Here is a 22440-nt window from a genome sequence, read left to right as displayed (position 1 = left end):
AAATAGCACGAGTAACAGGAGGTTACTTGCACTATTTTTCTTAGTAAATCAACCCCTATGTTTTCCTTCTGTCCTGTGCCAGAGCTCAGGTCCACTTTAACCACTTGAGGACCACAGTCTTTTCGCCCCTTAAGGACCAGAGCCTTTTTCTCCATTCAGACCACTGCAGCTTTCACGGTTTATTGCTCGGTCATACAACCTACCACCTAAAGGAATTTTACCTCCTTTTCTTGTCACTAATACAGCTTTCTTTTGCTGCTATTTGATTGCTGCTGCGAGTTTTAGTTTTTATTATATTCATCAAAAAAGACATGAATTTTGGCAAAAAAATGACTTTTTTAACTTGCTGTGCTGACATTTTTCAAATAAAGTAAAATTTCCTATACATTTGAGCGCGAAAGTTATTCTGCTACATGTCTTTGATAAAAAAAAAACTATTCAGTGTATATTTATTGGATTGGGTAAAAGTTATAGCGTTTACAAACTATGGTGCCAAAAGTGAATTTTCCCATTTTCAAGCATCTCTGACTTTTCTGCGCACCTGTCAGGTTTCATGAGGGGCTAAAATTCCAGGATGGTACAAATACCCCCCAAATGACCCCATTTTGGAAAGAAGACATCCCAAAGTATTCAGTGAGAGGCATGGTGAGTTCATAGAAGATTTTATTTTTTGTCACAAGTTAGCGGAAAATGACACTTTCTGACAAAAAAAAGAAAAAAAAAAAGTTTCCATTTCTTCTAACTTGCGACAAAAAAAAATGAAATCTGCCACGGACTCACTATGCTCCGCTCTGAATACCTTGAAGTGTCTACTTTCCAAAATGGGGTCATTTGTGGGGTGTGTTCACTGTCCTGGCATTTTGGGGGGTGCCTAATTGTAAGCACCCCTGTAAAGCCTGAAGATGCTCATTGGACTTTTGGCCCCTTAGCGCAGTTAGGCTGCAAAAAAGTGCCACACATGTGGTATTGCCGTACTCAGGAGAAGTAGTATAATGTGTTTTGGGGTGTATTTTTACACATACCCATGCTGGATGGGAGAAATATCTCCGTAAATGACAATTGTTTAATTTTTTTTACACACAATTATCTATTTATAGAGATATTTCTCCCACTCAGCATGGGTATGTGGAAAAATACACCCCAAAACACATTATACTACTTCTCCTGAGTACGGCGATACCACATGTGTGGCACTTTTTTGCACCCTAACTGCGCTAAGGGGCCCAAAGTTCAATGAGTACCTTTAGGATTTCACAGGTCATTTTGAGAAATTTCGTTTCAAGACTACTCCTCACGGTTTAGGGCCCCTAAAATGCCAGGACAGTATAGGAACCCCACAAATTACCCCATTTTAGAAAGAAGATACCCCAAGGTATTCCGTTAGGAGGATGGTGTGTTCATAGAAGATTTTTTTTTTGTCACAAGTTAGCGGAAATTGATTTTAATTGTTTTTTTTTCACAAAGTGTCATTTTCCACTAACTTGTGACAAAAAATAAAATCTTCTATGAACTCACCATACTCCTAACGGAATACTTTGGGGTGTCTTCTTTCTAAAATGGGGTCATTTGTGGGGTTCCTATACTGCCCTGGCATTTTAGGGGCCCTAAACTGTGAGGAGTAGTCTTGAAACCAAATGTCGCAAAATGACCTGTGAAATCCTAAAGGTACTCATTGGACTTTGGGCCTCTTAGCGCACTTAGGGTGCAAAAAAGTGCCACACATGTGGTACCGCCGTACTCAGGAGAAGTAGTATAATGTGTTTTGGGGTGTATTTTTACACATACCCATGCTGGGTGGGAGAAATATCTCTGTAAATGACAATTGTTTGATTTTTTTTACACACAATTGTCCATTTACAGAGAAATTTCTCCCACCCAGCATGGGTATGTGTAAAAATACACCCCAAAACACAATATACTACTTCTTCTGAGTACGGCGATACCACATGTGTGACACTTTTTTGCAACCTAGGTGCGCTAAGGGGCCTAACGTCCTATTCACAGGTCATTTTGAGGCATTTGGATTCTAGACTACTGCTCACGGTTTAGGGCCCCTAAAATGCCAGGGCAGTATAGGAACCCCACAAGTGACCCCATTTTAGAAAGAAGACACCCCAAGGTATTCTGTTAGGAGTATGGTGAGTTGATAGAAGATTTTTTTTTTGTCACAAGTTAGCGAAAAATGACACTTTGTGAAAAAAAAAAAACAATACATATCAATTTCCGCTAACTTGTGACAAAAAATAAAATCTTCTATGAACTCATCATACACCTAACAGAATACCTTGGGGTGTCTTCTTTCTAAAATGGGGTCACTTGTGGGGTTCCTATACTGCCCTGGCATTTTAGGGGCCCTAAACCGTGAGGAGTAGTCTTGAACCCAAATGTCTCAAAATGACCTGTGAAATCCTAAAGGTACTCATTGGACTTTGGGCCCCTTAGCACAGTTAGGCTGCAAAAAAGTGTCACACGTGGTATCGCCGTACTCAGAAGAAGTAGTATAATGTGTTTTGTGGTGGATTTTTACATATAACCATGCTGGGTGGGAGAAATATCTCTGTAAATGACACATTTTTGATTTTTTTTTACACACAATTGTCGATTTACAGAGAGATTTCTCCCACCCAGCATGGGTATGTGTAAAAATACACCACAAAACACATTATACTACTTCTCCTGAGTATGGCGATACCACATGTGTGACACTTTTTTGCAGCCTAGGTGCGCTAAGGGGCCCAACGTCCTATTCACAGGTCATTTTGAGGCATTTGTTTTCTAGACTACTCCTCACGGTTTAGGGCCCCTAAAATGCCAGGGCAGTATAGGAACCCCACAAGTGACCCCATTTTAGAAAGAAGACACCCCAAGGTATTCCGTTAGGGGTATGGTGAGTTCATAGAAGATTTTATTTTTTTGTCACAAGTTAGTGAAAAATGACACTATGTGAAAAAAACAATAAAAATCCAATTTCCGCTAACTTTTGACAAAAAATAAAATCTTCTATAAACTCACCATACTCCTAACGGAATACCTTGGGGTGTCTTCTTTCTAAAATGGGGTCACTTGTGGGGTTCCTATACTGCCCTGGCATTTTACGGGCCCAAAACTGTGAGTAGTCTGGAAACCAAATTTCTCAAAATGACTGTTCAGGGGTATAAGCATCTGCAAATTTTGATGACAGGTGGTCTATGAGGGGGCAAATTTTGTGGAACCGGTCATAAGCAGGGTGGCCTCTTAGATGACAGGATGTTTTGGGCCTGATCTGATGGATAGGAGTGCTAGGGGGGTGACAGGAGGTGATTGATAGGTGTCTCAGGGGGCGGTTAGAGGGGAAAATAGATGCAATCAATGCACTGGGGAGGTGATCGGAAGGGGGTCTGAGGGGGATCTGAGGGTTTGGCCGAGTGATCAGGAGCCCACACAGGGCAAATTAGGGCCTGATCTGATGGGTAGGTGTGCTAGGGGGTGACAGGAGGTGATTGATGGGTGTCTCAAGGTGTGATTAGAGGGGGGAAATAGATGCAAGCAATGCACTAGCGAGGTGATCAGGGCTGGGGTCTGAGGACGTTCTGAGGTGTGGGCAGGTGATTGGGTGCCCGCAAAGGGCAGATTAGGGTCTAATCTGATGGGTAACAGTGACAGGTGGTGATAGGGGGTGATTGATGGGTAATTAGTGGGTGTTTAGAGGAGAGAAGAGATGTAAACACTGCACTTGGGAGGTGATCTGATGTCGGATCTGCTGGCGATCTATTGGTGTGGGTGGGTGATCAGATTGCCGGCAAGGGGCAGGTTAGGGGCTGATTGATGGGTGGCAGTGACAGGGGGTGATTGATGGGTGGCAGTGACAGGGGGTGATTGATAGGTGATTGACAGGTGATCAGTGGGTTATTACAGGGAATAACAGATGTAAATATTGCACTGGCGAATTGATAAGGGGGGGTCTGAGGGCAATCTGAGCGTGTGGGCGGGTGATTGGGCGCCGCAAAGGGGCAGATTAGGGTCTAATCTGATGGGTAACAGTGACAGGTGGTGATTGATGGGTAATTAGTGGGTGTTTAGAGGAGAGAAGAGATGTAAACACTGCACTTGGGAGGTGATCTGATGTCGGATCTGCGGGCGATCTATTGGTGTGGGTGGGTGATCAGATTGCCCGCAAGGGGCAGGTTAGGGGCTGATTGATGGGTGGCAGTGACAGGGGGTGATTGATGGGTGGCAGTGACAGGGGGTGATTGATAGGTGATTGACAGGTGATCAGTGGGTTATTACAGGGAATAACAGATGTAAATATTGCACTGGCGAATTGATAAGGGGGGGTCTGAGGGCAATCTGAGCGTGTGGGCGGGTGATTGGGTGCCCGCAAGGGGTAGATTAGGGTCTAATCTGATGGGTAACAGTGACAGGTGGTGATAGGGGGTGATTGATGGGTGATTGATGGGTAATTAGTGGGTGTTTAGAGGAGAGAAGAGATGTAAACACTGCACTTGGGAGGTGATCTGATGTCGGATCTGCGGGCGATCTATTGGTGTGGGTGGGTGATCAGATTGCCCGCAAGGGGCAGGTTAGGGGCTGATTGATGGGTAGCAGTGACAGGGGGTGATTGACGGGTGATTGACAGGTGATCAGGGAGGATAGATGCATACAGTACACGGGGGGGGGGTCCTGGGGGGGGGTCTGGGGAGAATCTGAGGGGTGGGGGGGTGATCAGGAGGGGGCAGTGGGCAGGGGGGGGGGATAAAAAAAAAATTAGCGTTGACAGATAGTGACAGGGAGTGATTTATGGGTGATTAGGGGGGTGACTGGGTGCAAACAGTGGTCTGGGGGGTGGGCAGGGGGGGGTCTGAGGGGTGCTGTGGGCGATCAGGGGGCAGGGGGGGGGGGGGAAATCAGTGTGCTTGGGTGCAGACTAGGGTGGCTGCAGCCTGCCCTGGTGGTCCCTCGGACACTGGGACCACCAGGGCAGGAGGCAGCCAGTATAATAGGCTTTGTATACATTACAAAGCCTATTATACATATGTTCAGCGGCGATCCGGGTGCTAGTAACCCGCCGGCGCTTCCGAACGGCCGGCGGGTTACTACGAGCGGTGGGCGGAGCGAGTCCCCGGCGGCTGATCGCGTCACGAATGACGCGATCGCCGCATAGCCACTCCCGCAGCCGCCCCCGCCGATGGGCGTATTGCGGTCGTTTGGGCCCAGTCTTTGCCGCCGCCCATCGGCTGGGGGCGGTCGGCAAGTGGTTAAAGTGGGATTGTCACCATAAAAATCAAATTTCAACAGCAACTGGTCTGAGTGTATTAAGTGATAAAGCTGCTAATCCTGCATTCAAAACTTATTCAAAACTTTTTCTGCTGTTATTATTTGGAATTATCACATACTTAAAGGGAACCTACCTTGTTTTCTGTTTCATTCTGCACTGCACAGCTTGCTTCTAATCAGCACTGATAGAATCCCCAACTGAGCATTCAGTCTGGCTTTGCTCAGGAATATTTATAGGTCAGTCTGTGTTCTGTGCTGTCTTTTCAAGTCCAAGCCTGTCCCCTGCTGGCTCTGCTCAGGAATCATTATAGCTGAGTCATTATAGCAAGGCCAGACTGAATGCTCAATCAGGGAATCATCAGGGCTGTATAGAAACAGGCTGTGCAGTGCAGAATGAAACAAACAGCAGGGTAGGTGTTTTCTCTAATGTCCCCACTGATATATATGGTAAAATACATGAGAGTGCTTCGTCTCTGGTTCTCTTTAAGGAGCACTGGCCCTTTAGTAGTCAGTGCCAAACAGTTGCATGCTGGGGGTTCTTTTTATCTAGAATACATTCCTCCTCTTCCATTTACTTTCCTGCCTAGCTGCATATCTGAAACACGACCCCCCTGCTAACTTGTGTTTACAAGCAAGGCTGAGGTGATTCAGCGATTGGAGGAGAAAAGAAAAAAAGTAAAGGGCAGAAATGACATCAGGATGTAGCCTAAACTGTGGGCAAAAGACAGGAACAGAATTCGCTTCATTTACTATATAAATTCATTGAAATCAAAACATGGACAGTACAATACATGTGTTATATCTTGAGTTTTATCTGGAGTTCGTTAATAAATAGACTGAATGTACAGTCGTGTTGTGTCTGCTTGGAGGAGGTAAGTCCACCACTGCCTCCTCTAATTACCAAATTTTTGGCTTTTAAGCTCCTTTAAAACCCCTTTTATCCTATTGGCGCCTCTGTTCTCTCCTATATAATATTGTATCCACCCTGGGTGGAGGGTTGCGACCCATTTTTCTATCATTAGAGAGCGACTTCTTATTCCTGAGTGGAGTCAGGATAATCTGCCTTTACAGTGGTTGCCTATTGGTGACCCATGTTTGTGAGTATAACAACTCTTAGTCATTATCCCCTTTGTCAATACATACTACACTATTGGGGCTCTTGGTGTTCCTCTGTTTATCTCAAATACATGTGTTATGTAAGTAGATCAAGTATTTATCTATTTATATGTTTTTTTTCCCTGGCATAGTATGGCTAATCCCACTGCTTTAAAGACCCTGTAATTCTATAAGAAATCCTTCCTGCCCACTGATTCTAATAATGCTGGGTACACACTATGAGATTTTCTGGTCGATTTACTGTCAGATCGATTATTTCCAACATGTCCGATTTGCTTTTCGATCGATTTCCGAGCATTTTCCGATCGATTTCTGTGCACTTCAATAGGAAATCGATCGGAAAATGCTCGGAAAGCAAATCGAACATGTTGGAAATAAATCGATCTGACAGTAAATCGACCAAAAAATCTCATAGTGTGTACTCAGCATTACAGTAAGACCCCCCCCCCACACACACACACACACATACACACTCCTATACTCACCTACAGGAGTAGAACCCCCTCCCCCCCCCCCCCCACACACACACACACACCACCCCCACCATGTGCTGCAGGAGGCTGACCGTGCGCCTGTAACGTCCCTGTGTGGAAGCAGCCTAAAGGGAAAGCTAAAAAAATACAACATAACAATTCTGTCACTTTAATTTTAAAATTCAGAAATATAATTGACCACCAGGGGTCACCGCAGCACACAGATGTGTCATGCTGTAACAACATATCATCCCAGAACTTCAAAAGGGAAAGATGATCTCATCATAGTAGTAATTATAGTGAACACCAAAGTCACCAGTAAACCCCTTTATTTGCCCAGTAGTAAGTGGTGGAGTCAAAGACAACATTTTTTTGGGGTGCACCTACCCCTCTCTCCAAGTAAGACGTAATAAATAATGTATATTTTGTACTTACTGCTTGCAACCACCAGGTGGCAAATTCCAACAACAACAAGCCTAAAACGGTAACGATCAAGTCAGTAGAGTAACTAAAGAACTTGAAGCCCCAGTGCGAGTTTTACATGGGGCTCCAACTACCACTCTATAGATAAAGAGCCACAAATCCTACCAAGGACAGCTGCAGAGAGGTGTATTTAGAGTAAGGAAACAGTATGTTAAAGAGAATCTGTATTGTTAAAATCACACAAAAGTAAACATACCAGTGCGTTAGGGGACATCTCCTATTACCCTCTGTCACAATTTCGCCGCTCCTCGCCGCATTAAAAGTAGTCAAAAACAGTTTTAAAAAGTTTGTTTGTAAACAAACAAAATGGCCACCAAAACAGGAAGTAGGTTGATGTACAGCAGGGGTGCCCACACTTTTTTGGCTCGCGAGCTACTTTTAAAACCGCTGCGGCCACGAGATCTACCACCCCCAGCATGCATAGACAGTCACAGTATTCTAGACACCCCCCCCCCCCCCCCCCATATCAAGCCTGGTGAATACATTACAAAAGCCTTCTCCTCTTCACAGTAGTGGAGAAATGTATATATTTACATAGAAAGAGGGACAAAGTCCTGAAAGAGGGACAAATGAGGAGGAAAGAGGGACAGGGCTCCCAAAGAGGGACTGTCCTTCCGAAACAGAGGGGAACTATGGTAATGAACAAGGATTGGTCAGAAGGCTCAGCAAAAAAGTGTATCAATTAATGTAAGGGGAATCAAAGATAAATGAGAGAAAGAGGGAAGGATTGTCCCAGGGAAGGGAAAACAAAGGGTTTATGTTTAAAAAAAACAAAACAGAGAGAGTGAGAAAGAGAGAGGAGCAGGATAAGACCCCCCCCCCCCCCCAGGAGTTCAGGACAACACAAAAGAAAGATAATGGCCCATACTCACGAGGGACAAATGTCGCCGCAACACGCGGCGCGCGCGTGTTGCGGCGACAGGTCGCCCGTGAGTATGGGCCGTCGCACGCGCGCGCACCCCGAACTGTCGCCCGTCGCTCATGTCGCCATGCGATTGAAAGTTTCAATCGCATGGCGACAGTCGGCGCCGCACCTCCCCCGCAACTGTCGCTAGTCCGCGTGAGTACGCGGACTAGCGACAGCAACCTTCATTGTGGTAAATGGAGCTTCCGGCGGGGGGAGGAGGAACGTCGGCGACAGCTTCCGTCTCGCCGCTGGTCCCTCTTCCGCGTGTGTACGCGGAGGGACCTGGCGACGAGCTGTCGCCGGCCTGTCGCCCACACGCTCACGTGTGCTAGCGACAGGCCACTTCTGCAGCCCGTGAGTACGGGCCATAAGAGTAATGAGCCATAAAGTACCCAGTGAGAGGAAGGATCAGCGGGGACAGCGAGCGAGCGAGCTGCATAGAACTCCCGGCCAGCATCATATGAGAAGAGACAGACGCAGGCTGGAGAGTGACAGCAGAGACAGCAGCTGACTGAGCAGGGAAGTTACCGAAAGAAGAGGAACCACCGATTACTGCAGGGTAAAGGGGACGCACATGTCAGCTGACGGGTCAGACACCAGCAGCACAGCCTGTTCTGCAGAAATAGTACACATGTGCACAGAGTGAGCAGAATAATGCAGTTCGGGGGGCTATGCAGTTTCCTCCTGATGGGGTGCCAGCCAAATCCCGGGATTCTGCCTGCAGTGGACTATGTTACACTACCTCACGTTATGCAGCCAGGGGGGAGAAGACGCTATGCACGCAGGCAGCCTGGAGGGGAAGAGAGACGCATGGCTCACAAGCAGCCTGGAGGGGAGGAGACCTGGCTCCTCATTGGCTCCTCTACCCTCTAGCCGCGCCTCCCCTTTAGCCGCGCCTCTCCCCTCTTCTCCCTGATGCGAGTGGCAGCAAAATCTGACAGCCGCGGCTGCGCGGCTTCAGATTTTGACAGGACGCGGCCAAGAGGCCGCGATCTACTCATCAGGCGGTCGCGATCTACCGGTAGATCGCGATCGACCTATTGGGCACCCCTGATGTACAGTATGTCCACACATAGAAAATACATCCATACACAATCAGGCTGTATACAGCCTTCCTTTTGAATCTCAAGAGATCATTTGTGTGTTTCTTTCCCCCTGCAGCTCACTGAAGAGTTACAAGCTGATTGTTTGTTTACTCTTGCAGACAGCTCTGCCCAGTTGTCTGTAATTCTGCAGTATGTGACTCATCAGTATGTGAACAGAGGATTTATCCAGCTTGTAAAAGATAAGAGAGCAGAGAAAAGCTGGCTAATGTAAATAACACACACACACACACACAGGGGAGTGTGCATAGAGGGGGCATGCATAGCAGATCACACTGAAGAGTTGGCAGCCTTCCAGACACAGGATGACAAGTCCGACAGGGGAAAGATAAGCTGATTTATTACAGAGATGGTGATAGTATAAAGTGCTGCAGTAAGCCAGAGCACATTATAATAGGTTTAGGAACCTGTAGGATGGTAGAAAACACAATGACATTTTTGTTACAGAGTCCCTTTAAGGATTACCACTATGCAATGCATATACAGGGAGTGCAGAATTATTAGGCAAATGAGTATTTTGACCACATCATCCTCTTTATGCATGTTGTCTTACTCCAAGCCGTATAGGCTCGAAAGCCTACTACCAATTAAGCATATTAGGTGATGTGCATCTCTGTAATGAGAAGGGGTGTGGTCTAATGACATCAACACCCTATATCAGGTGTGCATAATTATTAGGCAACTTGCTTTCCTTTGGCAAAATGGGTCAAAAGAAGGACTTGACAGGCTCAGCAAAGTAAAAATATTGAGATATCTTGCAAAGGGATGCAGCACTCTTACAATTGCAAAGCTTCTGAAGCGTGATCATCGAACAATCAAGCATTTCATGCAAAATAGTCAACAGGGTCACAAGAAGCGTGTGGAAAAGCCAAGGTGCAAAATAACTGCCCATGAACTGAGAAAAGTCAAGCGTGCAGCTGCCAAGATGCCACTTGCCACCAGTTTGGCCATATTTCAGAGCTGCAACATCACTGGAGTGCCCAAAAGCACAAGGGGCCATATGCAATTCACTTTTTCACCTGAGTTTTCTCCTAGGTGATATTTTTAAACTTGTTAATAAAATGCCTTTTAAGCCCCCAGAAGGCAAAAACATGCTCAAAATAATTTTGATAGTACTTTCTACGCAACCTTTTGGTACTTTTTTTGTTGAAAAGTACTGAAAAGTTATTCAAAATTAAAGATGAAAAATTATCTCCTAGGAGAAAACTCAGGTGGAAAAGAGAATTGCATATGGGCCAAGGTGTGCAATACTCAGAGACATGGCCAAGGTAAGAAAGGCTGAAAGACGACCACCACTGAACAAGACACACAAGCTGAAACGTCAAGACTGGGCCAAGAAATATCTCAAGACTGATTTTTCTAAGGTTTTATGGACTGATGAAATGAGAGTGAGTCTTGATGGGCCAGATGGATGGGCCCGTGGCTGGATTGGTAAAGGGCAGAGAGCTCCAGTCCGACTCAGACGCCAGCAAGGTGGAGGTGGAGTACTGGTTTGGGCTGGTATCATCAAAGATGAGCTTGTGGGGCCTTTTCGGGTTGAGGATGGAGTCAAGCTCAACTCCCAGTCCTACTGCCAGTTTCTGGAAGACACCTTCTTCAAGCAGTGGTACAGGAAGAAGTCTGCATCCTTCAAGAAAAACATGATTTTCATGCAGGACAATGCTCCATCACACGCGTCCAAGTACTCCACAGCGTGGCTGGCAAGAAAGAGTATAAAAGAAGAAGAGCTAATGACATGGCCTCCTTGTTCACCTGATCTGAACCCCATTGAGAACCTGTGGTCCATCATAAAATGTGAGATTTACAAGGAGGGAAAACAGTACACCTCTCTGAACAGTGTCTGGGAGGCTGTGGTTGCTGCTGCACGCAAGGTTGATGGTGAACAGATCAAAACACTGACAGAATCCATGGATGGCAGGCTTTTGAGTGTCCTTGCAAAGAAAGGTGGCTATATTGGTCACTGATTTGTTTTTGTTTTGTTTTTGAATGTCAGAAATGTATATTTGTAAATGTTGAGATGTTATATTGGTTTCACTGGTAAAAATAAATAATTGAAATGGGTATATATTTGTTTTTTGTTAAGTTGCCTAATAATTATGCACAGTAATAGTCACCTGCACACACAGATATCCCCCTAAAATAGCTAAAACTAAAAACAAACTAAAAACTACTTTCAAAAATATTCAGCTTTGATATTAATGAGTTTTGTTGGGTTCATTAAGAACATGGTTGTTGTTCAATAATAAAATTATTCCTCAAAAATACAACTTGCCTAATAATTCTGCACTCCCTGTAAAGAGGTGTTCATTACCAGCATATAACCAATAAAAAGCTAGTAAGATGGATGGAGGGCCCCAAGTGGACAACTCTGGTCCAAGGGCCCCGATACGGTCACAACCCCTATGGCTACACCACTGGATCAAGTTATTATTACTATTACTTAGCATTTATATAGCACCGACATCTTCTGCAGTACTGTACAGTATTAGTATATATAGCCTTGTCTCTGTTATCTGGAAAGAGGAACTCCAGTGAAAATAATGTAATAAAAAAATTGCTTCATTTTTACAATAATTATGTATAAATGATTTAGTCAGTGTTTGCCCATTATAAAATCTTTCCTTTCCCTGATTTACAGTCTGACATTTATCGCATGGTGACATTTTTACTGCTGGCAGGTGATGTCAGTGGAAGGAGATGCTGCTTGCTTTTTTGGCAATTGGAAACAGCTGTTATTTCCCACAATGCAACAAGTCTCCCAAAGTGTGATGTGAGAACCATGGTCCTGACATCACACTGTGGGAGGGGTTTCACCACAAAATCAGCCATATAGACCCCCTGATGATGCGTTTGTGAAAAGGTAAATATTTCTTATGGGAGAGGGGGTATCAGCTACTGATTGGGATGGAGTTCAATTCTTGGTTACGGTTTCTCTTTAAACTACTCACACTGAAGGGACTCAGGCCTCTTTCACACTGGAGTGTTACATCACTCTCCATCGCCGCTCGCACGTTGTAGTGCCCATTAGTCTCTAGGAGACTGGCCACACCCGTGGTGCTGCAGAAGTGCTTTAGACAACAGAGGCTCTGTAGTATGTTGTTGAGCGGTATGAGCTGTACCGTGCGGCAGGTATTTGCATTGGAGTTAATGGCACTCTATTTAGATTATTGCGCTGGCAGTGCAGCGTGCATGTGCCGATCGGCCGAAAATCCGTGTGGTACTTCCTGTCCTGCAGGAAGCACGTCACTGTTTGGGGGGCGGAGCTATGCATATTATGGTTTAGCCAGTTTGCAATTTGACTGAATCATGTTTTTCTTTTGTTTTAGGATAAGCCAGAGAAATGACCTGCAGTGGGCAACAAGGAAGCGACAGAAGCATTGGCTGGGATATGCCGCCATCATTAGGACTTATCATGGCCACACATCTGGCCACAAGCTCGCCGACAGATGGCGATGTTTATCCTGTGCGATGACCAGCCGTTTGTCCCGAAGAATTCTGCAGATCTGTCCACACTGTCTAGTTTAATGCAGGTTATACTGTGCACATGATGTATACATTTTTATAAAATATTGGGCCTCATTTACAGTATTAGGATGCCTGAAAGGTCAATGCTTTGTCCTGCCCATAGCAGCCAGTTGTCTTCTCACGTTCTAGTTTCTTGTGCAAGTTAAGAAAAAGATGGGAAAATTGTGACTTCTGCTGTATGGGACAGATAGAAAACTGTAGACACTGTGATGAGTTGGGAGAATGCAAGTAAGAAGGCCTCTGATGCCCCATCTCACCCCAATACTTTCCCAGCTGGCACTATACTCACCCTCTCTGCTCCAGAACTGCTGTGCATGGTCCCCCCAATCTTCAGTGCTTCTTGGTTTTGACTAGAGGACTCCTCCCCTTAGGTGAGATGTACACTGCCTGAGGGGCCAATTACTATCTAAAACCAGAGTCACATGGGGTGGGAGTGGCTATACAAATTATAGAACCCTTAAAGGGAACCTGAAGTGAGTAAAATTATTTAAAATACGTAGCTGCAAATGAATATTATATACTAACCTCACCGTCAGCTCCTCTCAGAAGCTGACTACTTTCTTCTTACAGTGATCCCTTCCAGTTTTGACAATATTTTGTCAGAACTGAAATATACCAGTTGCTGTCAGTTATATATCAGCAGCTGTCAGTCACAAGTGAATGTTCAAAGTAATGTCCATGTTTCCCTATGGCTCAAGTGGGTGATATTACAGTTTAGCAGTGTGCTGACCAGGCAGCTGTTATGGGGTTATGGCCATATTTCATATGGAGGACGGAGAATTCCATTGATCACAGTGGACAAACAGGACGCAAGAGAGGAGAAAGAGACTGAGGAGCAGACTACACAGGAGGTAAGTATGACCTGTGTATGGTTATTTTCACTTATGATTTTCAGTTCAGGTTCTCTTTAAGGTTTTGAGAGCTGGTAGTTTGTGAAGCATGATACAGAATGGTGAATATGTGACACCTGGTGGTTCCGGTTGTGTACCGGGTGGAGCTGGGAACATTTTAGTTTTTCAGTTCAGGGCCACTGTGTCATCAGAGAACTATTGAGGTAGTCATCTTGTCCTCACAGTTTCCTTACCATCAAACTGATCCTCCAGCTTTGGCCAAGATTTCTCAGTCACTTTTCTAGTACAAGCAGAATGTCAAAAACCGTGTCTTTATATTTGCCCCATAACAGGTTTTCTTAAAGTGAACCTCCGGACTAAAAATTGACTCAGCAGCACTGAAAAGGCTTTGTGTTTCTTTCACAGTTTCACAGCATCAGAACTTTGTTTCTCTTATACAAGCCTCATTTTTAGCTGCACAGAAGAAAACTGCCCGGGCATTTTTCCCCTGATGCTGTGCAAAGCATGATGGGATTACTGATGTTGTTGCTCTCGTTCTGCTGTCTTGGTGCAATTTTTTTTTTTTTTACATTTTGAATTTAACATTTGAAGTCTAGCGTGTGCAGCTGGGAGGGTTAATCAGGACACAGAACAGTTGGAACTGTGTCTCCTGCTCCTTGTCACCTCCTTTCAACCAAAAAGATGGCTGCCCCCATGACAAAGATGGCAGCCCCCATAAATCACAAACATTTGCCTGTTCTTTTAAAACAGGGTGGGTAAGAGATTATATTACCTATCTATTCTAATTAATATAACTGTCGTAACTTAATGACAGTATGTTTGTTTAGGCTGAAGTTCCCCTTTAAGCAGTTTGCAATAGGAAGCTGGCAAGGTATGCTGAGACTTGTATATCACATGCTGCACATCTCTTGCAGAGAACAGCGCCCCCTTGTGGAGTGAGTGCTTGTTGTAAATGCTTATCATTATATAAACTCTGGAGAAGAAAGGAATGTTGGCTTGATTAAAGGAGATATTAAATACCGGTAATACACAATTTCCCCCAGTAAGATCTCCAATTAGCCTCCTTGCCCAGTCTGTGATGTGTTCTTGGAATGTGGCCTTACAGCAGAGATGCCCAGGCTTTTTTAGCTTGTGAGCTACTTTAAAAATTAAAACAATTCCAACCATTACCATCTACAAGCAACTGGCGTTTCATACAACCAATACATAATTACGTATGGTTGGCTAATTTATGCAATTCCTGCTAGATTTGGTACGGCAGGCAAAGGGTGTATGACCATACACCTGATTGGCTGACTGGTGCCTGCTGACCAGATAAAGGTAGGAAATAGCTTGAACTGGTAATGAGCAATTGTGTGTGTTGCAACCAATACATAAAACTGCTCCCTCTAGTGGCCAGGAGTGCATATAAGCAAAACTTTCACCGTTTCAGAGACTGATCATAGACTCATACACCTGTCCAACTTAATGCAAAACCAAGCGCACAACATAACCAACTGCTCAAGTTGTTTACACGACAAGTGCGCACACACATGCTAACCAACTCACTTAAATACTATGTGTGCAAGCTAAACGACAAACTGCACAACATGTTCGCATTCAAAAATAACAAAGTTGCTCAAAAAAAAAAATTGTACACACGATCCAACCTGCATTACAGTTAGGCTCAACACACACCATACAATCTTGGTTGTTCAATCTTACCACTTTCATGTAGTAGAAGAGCTTATCCAATCTGTTGGCCCTATACTACATAGATTTGGTAAATCTGTACAACCAAGATTGTATGGTGTGTGTTGAGCTTTAGGCAGCTTGATCCAACGGTTGGATGTTTTCCAGTCGTACACACGCCCAACTGTCTTCCAACAGACCAAGTTTAGAAGACAGTTGGGCAGATTGTTGGGACGTGTGTATGAGCCTTAAGGCTAAATGAGGCTCCAGGCAAGGTAACAGCTTTGACACCCTCTGCTTGCCATTTGATCAGGTGAAGTAAGGGAGAGGATAGCTAGGCCCCATAGACACTCATCAAGCCCCTGGCAGCTGCCTTGGTTGCCTGCTGGGTGATGTATCCCTACTCCAGCTGCTAAGCTCTGCAAAGTCTAAGGGCTCATTTCCACTTGTGCGGTGCGAATCGCCACGGAAAAAATTTGCATGTGGATGCGAATTTCGCATGCGTTTGTATGCGAATTTTCATGTGAATTCACACGCGAATTCGCATGAATGACGCTGTATGCGAATTTAACCACGGCAGTGCCTGTGTGCTTGATTCCATGCAAATTCGCATGAAAATTCGCATACACCCGCATAGCGGTATGCGAATTCTGATGGCTCTGCCATGCGAATTTTTGACGCGGACGAAAACGCTCAGAAATCCTGACAAGTGGAAACAGTCCCATCCACTTGTATTGGCTATGCGAATTTGCATGCGGCAAACGCATGCAAATTCGCGCTAGTGGAAATGGGTCCTAAGGCCTTGTTCACATTGCTTTTGGCTTGCGTGTCAGCCCGCGGTGGGCTTTTTCCAGAGAGTTTCTGCGCGTTCGATCCTTTTTGTGGGCGTTATTTGGAAGCGCTTTTGCAGAGCGTTTCCGTCTTTTGATCCGAAAAAATACAATGAAATTTTTTTTTTTTTTAAACCGTTCACGCAATCGCTTGCTAAACCGATTTTGTGAGCGTTTTGCGTTTTTCCTATACCTTCTATCGAGGCAAATCGCCTTAAAAATGAGCCCAAGCACCACTTTTCAAAGTGGATCGCAAACGAACCACTCGGATATGAACTCTCTCATAGAGAATCATTGCACAAGCGCTTTCAGGGCGATTTTGAAAATTGCCCGCGCTTAAAATTTTACAATAATGCCTCTAATGTGATCAAGGCCTAAATAAGGGTTCTAGAAAGAGATGCAGAAGGATATAGGCAGAGGAAAGGTGCTAATGGGGAATTTCTTGTAAAACTGGTTTAGAACTTCCTCTATTCTATCTTATCAGGAGATATCCACTTCCTGATCTTCATTTTTATCTGAGCTGCAGAATTACCTCTTCTGAAGGTTGGTCGGATCCCACGGAAGATCCCACATTTTAACAATGCATTGTGGGTCTTTCCCGGGACATTCAGTGCAACAGGCCCAAAGCATTATCTGCGACAGGCCCAAAACATTTGGAATGGGGTTTTTTTTGTTTTCCTCCATTTTCTTTTCAGACATTGGGCCTGATTCACAAAGCGGTGCTAACAGTTAGCACCGTGGTGAAAAGCCCTTTATCACGCCTAAACTCTGTTTAGGCATGATAAGTTTAGGTGTGATAAGTTTAGGCATGATAAGTTTAGGTGTGATAAGTTTTTAGGCGTGATAAGTTTAAGAACCAACTTGGTTAGCACCGTAGTGCACAGCTGATCAAAAGTCTTGCGCTAGCAAAGTCTGGTGCACTTTGCATAGAGTTTAATGGCGCTGCTTTGTGTGCGGGACTTTGCATGCGATCTAAACTTATCTAAACTTAGCATGCCTAAACTTATCATGCCTAAACTGAGTTTAGGCATGATAAAAATGGTTATCACGCCTAAAGTCTCTAACTGGGTTAGCACCGCTTTGTGAATCGAGCCCATTGTTTCTAAAACCATTGAAAAAAAAAACAAAATATCACACCTGGGAAATAGCTTTACCTTTGACATGTTTATTATTGTAAGCTGTGTTTTGTCTCTTTTCCATGTGATGCCTGAGCCGCCATGACCTGCACTCTCTGTGGTCTGGGACATTTCATTCTTAGATGTATTTTTTTTTAATATATAACACAGTGTACACTTTCTTACAACCATACCACAGTCCTATAACGTCTGTGTACATATATTATCGCCTAGCAACCTGCAGCATTTACCATATTTTTCGGACTATAAGACTCTCCTGACCATAAGACGCACCTAGGTTTAGAGGACAAAAACCAGGGGAAAAAAATGTATACTACACCATTTATACATGGTGAAGGGGCATCTTTATTATGCCCCTTTTGTACCTCATGCCCCCTTGTGTCTCCCTGTGTCGTCCTCTGTCCCCCATGTGGCCTCCTCTATACCCCTTTGTGTCCCCCTTGTGTACTCCTCTATGCCCCTTTGTGTCCCCCTTGTGTACTCCTCTATGCCCCTTTGTGTCCCCCTTGTGTACTCCTCTATGCCCCTTTGTGCCCCCCTTGTGTACTCCTCTATGCCCCTTTGTGTCCCCCTTGTGTCCTCCTCTATGCCCCTTTGTGTCCCCCTTGTGTCCTCCTCTATGCCCCTTTGTGTCCCCCTTGTGTCCTCCTCTATGACCCTTTGTGTCCCCCTTCTGTCCTCCTCCATGCCCCTTTGTGCCCCCCTTGTGTCCTCCTCTATGCCCCTTTGTGTCCTCCTCTATGCCCCTTTGTGTCCTCCCTTGTGTCCTCCTATATGCCCCTTTGTGTCCCCCTTCTGTCCTCCTCTATGCCCCTTTGTGCCCCCCTTGTGTCCTCCTCTATGCCCCTTTGTGTGCTCCTGTGTCCTCCGTTTGTCCCCTTGTGTCCTCTTCTGCATGGGCACAGTACAGGGAGTCCCCGACACTGGGGAGGGTTGGAGGTTGGTATTGGCCAGCATTCACAAGTCAGGAACTCCCTGCATTTGGACTGTAAGACGCAGTGACTTTTTTTCCCCACTTTTGGGGGAGAAAAAGTGAGTCTTATAGTCCAAAAAATCCAGTAGATGTTGCAGAGAAGGAAGCCATGGAGCAATCTGTGGCCTCTTATCAATATTCAACCTTATATGATGTCATGTGACACACAGCATGATAAAATACGGAAGTTGTTTATGTAGCGTTAACCCTGCTTAGAATATTCCTGTGTTCTCATTTTCTTATTTTTACAGTAAGGGTTAGTAACCCAGTGCAGGCAGCAACAAGAGTGAGTTAACCCCTGTGCTGCAGTCCAAGTATGCCAAGATTTGGGTTCTAATCCAATGCAGTCAGAACGCCATACTGAATTTGAACATTTATCCCTAAACAGAACAAGACAAATAACATTTATATTGCGCTTTTCTCCTGGCGGACTCAAAGCAACAGAGCTGCAGCCACTCGGGTGCACTCAGTAGGCAGTAGCAGTGTTAGGGAGTCTTTCCCAAGGTCTCCTTACTGAATAGGTGCAGCTTAACAGGAAGAGCCAAGATTTGAACCCAGGTCACCTGTTCCAGAGACCTCAACTATTACACTATCCTTAAAGAGACTCTGAAGCGAGAATAAATCTCGCTTCAGAGCTCATAGTTAGCAGGGGCACGTGTGCCCCTGCTAAACCGCCGCAATAGCGCCGCTAAACGGGGGTCCCTTGACCCCCAAACCCCCCCACTGCGACACTTGGTCGCTCCTGGAGGCAGGGCTAACAGCTGCAGCCCTGCCTCCAGTCGCGTCTGTCAGCGGCGCATCGCCGCCTCTCCCCCGCCCCTCTCAGTGAAGGAAGACTGAGAGGGGCGGGGGAGAGGCGGAGATACGCGCTGACAGACGCACGTGGGGCAGGGCTGCCGCGGTTAGCCCTGCCCCAACCAGGAAGCGCTCCCCCGCATTACGGAGGGAATTTGGGGGGACAGGGACCCTCGTTTAGCCGCGGGATAGCGGCGGTTTAGCAGGGGCACACGTGCCCCTGCTATCTATGAGGTCTGAAGCGAGATTTATTCTCGCTTCAGACTCTCTTTAACCCACGTGGTGGTAACCCCGAAGCAGGCTCGGGGCGGAAAACCGCAGCTCACAGCGGTAATCCCGAGCCTGACTCATGGTAGCCGCCAGGAGATCTGTGCAGAGAATACCGCACAGAGGGCGTTTCAACTCTCCTCTCCAAGACGCCAGCAGCCATTCTCCTTCCTGTCTTCGGAGGCTCTGCATCCCTCTGGTGAGATCGCCGTTTGTCGTCATGACGACAGACAGCAATCACATTACAGGGTTACATCGCCACCTGGAGGAGGGAGGGAGAATTGCAGCGATGGATCCCATGGAGGTAAGTGAGTGCTGGCCTGCAGCAGATCTCGCTAGCAGTATGATTTTTCCCAGTTTTAGGGTCTGAAAGCATGCAAAAAAATTGCATCACTTTTAGACCCTAAAATCCAGAAATAATTATACTGCTAGGTAGGTTAAAAGTGATGGGGCAATTATAGAAAGTAGAAAGCTTTGGGTGGTCCCAGCCTCTACATTCTGGATGAGGAACTCAAAGTGCTAAACATGACATGAAATATGGAGGCCTAATTTTGAACCCCATTACAGAAGAAAAAAAAAAAAAACACACAAATTCATCCTGCTTAATTTTATTCATACCCGTTTTCCAAAATGCAGTGAAACATCCGGTGTTCAGAAAAGATGCTACAAACTCATCATCCAACCCTGTTCACACCCGCACTAACCAAGGTCTACATCAGCCAATCCTGAACAGATGCTGAAATACCGATTCCGCGTGCTGAGCCTGTATTGCTGTGGTTCTCTCATTATCCACATTGGGAGGATAAAATGTTGTTTTATGCGACTTACCTTTATATTCTGTCTGTTTTTACTGCTGCTGAGATCTCCTCCGAGCTGATCCTAGTTCCAGACGCAACATGCTATATCTCTGTGGATATCTGTACATTATATCTCTGGCTGTAAATGAAAGATATAAAATAAATGCCTATATTGTTTATAAGAAATACGCTCACCTTGTGCTTTCTACAATCTGAAGGAATACAGGGGCGAATCAGGTAAAAATTGCGCAGGAGCCCTTATGGAAAAACCAGCGCCGCTGTAGGGGCCTACCATAAAAGCCGCGATTAGCTGCAAACAAAGGAAGTTTGGGTGCATGGCGGCAAGTGCTATTGGGCACTGAAATTTACCTTTTGTGCCGCAAATTGGGGCTTTTATAACGCGGCAAAGAAGTCACATTTCGACACACGGAGGAGCCAGATTACTGGCAAGCACAGTAAATTTCTGAACCCAGAAGCGTCCGATAGAATCGCAGGTGCCTTTCTGCAGGCCCCCAGCGCCCACGATTCTATTGGGAGCCTCAGGGTGCAAAAATTTACTGTGCTTGCCAGTAATAGGGCTCCTCGCCCAAGTGTAACTTGTTTGCTGCATATTGCGGCATTGCGTTAGAGGGGAGGGTTAAAGGATACTCGAAGTGACATGTGACATGATCAGATAGACATGTGTATGTACAGTGCCCAGCACACAAATAACTATGCTGCGTTCCTTTTTTTCTTTCTCTGCCTGAAACAGTTGAATATCAGGTATGTAAGTGGCTGACTCAGTCCTGACTCAGACAGGAAGTGACTACAGTGTGACCCTCACTGATAAGAAATTCCAACTATGAAACAATTTCCTAGCAGAAAAAGGGTTCTGAGAGCAAGAAAGAGGTAAAAATGGGAATTTCTTATCAGTGAGGGTCACACTGTAGTCACTTCCTGTCTGAGTTAGGACTGAGTCAGCCACTTACATACCTGATATTTAACTCTTCCAAGCAGAGAAAGAAAAAAAAGGAACACAGCCTAGTTATTTGTGTGTTTGGCACTGTACATACACATCTATCTCATCATGTCACATGTCACTTCAGGTATCCTTTAAGGTTTAGAAGGGGGTTAGGTACCAACGGAGGGGGAGGAGGGTCTTAGGGTTAGGCACCACTGAGGGTCTAAGGGCCCATTTAAATTAGCGAAAGTGATGCGATGCAGCTATGCATCACTTCCCAAACCTGTCCTCATGACTCCTCAACAGCGCATGTTTTGCAGTCACCTCACCTATGCACAGGTGGGGTAATTAGCGTGTCAGCTACATGGAATCCACGTAGCTGAGACACTAATTACCCCACCTGTGCACAGGGAAGGCTGCCTGCAAAACATGCACCATTGGGGAGTCACGAGGAAAGGTTTGGGAAAAACTGGACTAAACGCATCTCTAGAGCTGGCCACTGAGATGCTAGTATTCCCAGCTTGCATGCAAATTGTATACAGCTTGCAAATTAGCCAATCAGACGCGCTTCCTGCTGATCATGATTGGCCCAAATCCAAGCTGCCTGCAAGTACAATTTGCAATAAATGTGGCATGCAAGCCAGAAATATTGGCATCTCACTGATCATCCTGAGTGATCTATGAGAATCTCCAATGGAGAGATAATAAGCGGTTCTGAAAAACTGAAGTGGATTGATAAAACATTGGCCTCAATTCACTAAGCATTACTGCATTCGGTGATGCAGGGAACAGCCGATTTTACCGATCGCCTTTCCAATTGTAAATTCACTAAACCGATTACCGCGCTGAAGAATAAAATTACCGATTAGTGAGGTAAATTACCGACTCGTGCGGTAGATACATCAAGAAATTGCAATTCTCAAAGATTAAAGCATTCAGAAAATCAAATAAATGTGTTGGCGATTTACCTCCAACTCAGACCAGCCAGTAACTCCCACTTTTCATGCGGTAACATTGACAGATGTTGCAGATAGCCAATAGGGAGAGTCACACAGCCCTGCTTCTCACCCCATTTGATCCAATACTCTGGAGGGCGGGACTTCAGAATGCAGACCAGGGGAAGGAGACATTTAAAAAGGATTTTCTGTATCCCTTTAGATGTGCATATCTATATAAAGGGATACAGAAGAGTTCTAGTGGCTGCAACACATCTAAAGGGATGCTGGGAATGCACTGGAATGAAAAACCTAGACTCATGCACCCAGACTCCCAGCTTCCTGCCTGACCTGCTCCACAGCTGGTGCGACTTGCCCAGCAGGG

At 45.4% G+C, this 22440-nt stretch overlaps 1 protein-coding gene across 2 annotated transcripts in view; it reads left to right on the top strand.

Moving 5' to 3' along the window:
* Window positions 1–20366, top strand: part of RCSD1 (RCSD domain containing 1) — a 122997-nt gene extending 102631 nt beyond the window's left edge. For both annotated transcript variants that reach the window (XM_068270812.1, XM_068270811.1), the window contains exon 7: window positions 12662–20366. In XM_068270812.1, the coding sequence (XP_068126913.1) occupies window positions 12662–12679 (18 nt within the window). In that variant the 3' untranslated portion in view covers window positions 12680–20366. The remainder of the gene's footprint in view (window positions 1–12661) is intronic.
* Window positions 20367–22440: the final 2074 nt, after the last annotated feature.

This window comes from Hyperolius riggenbachi, chromosome 2, assembly GCF_040937935.1.
Source record: "Hyperolius riggenbachi isolate aHypRig1 chromosome 2, aHypRig1.pri, whole genome shotgun sequence".
Lineage (NCBI taxonomy): Eukaryota > Metazoa > Chordata > Amphibia > Anura > Hyperoliidae > Hyperolius > Hyperolius riggenbachi.
Note: the sequence above shows the minus strand (reverse complement) of the source record. Positions and strands in the feature narration are given on the sequence as shown.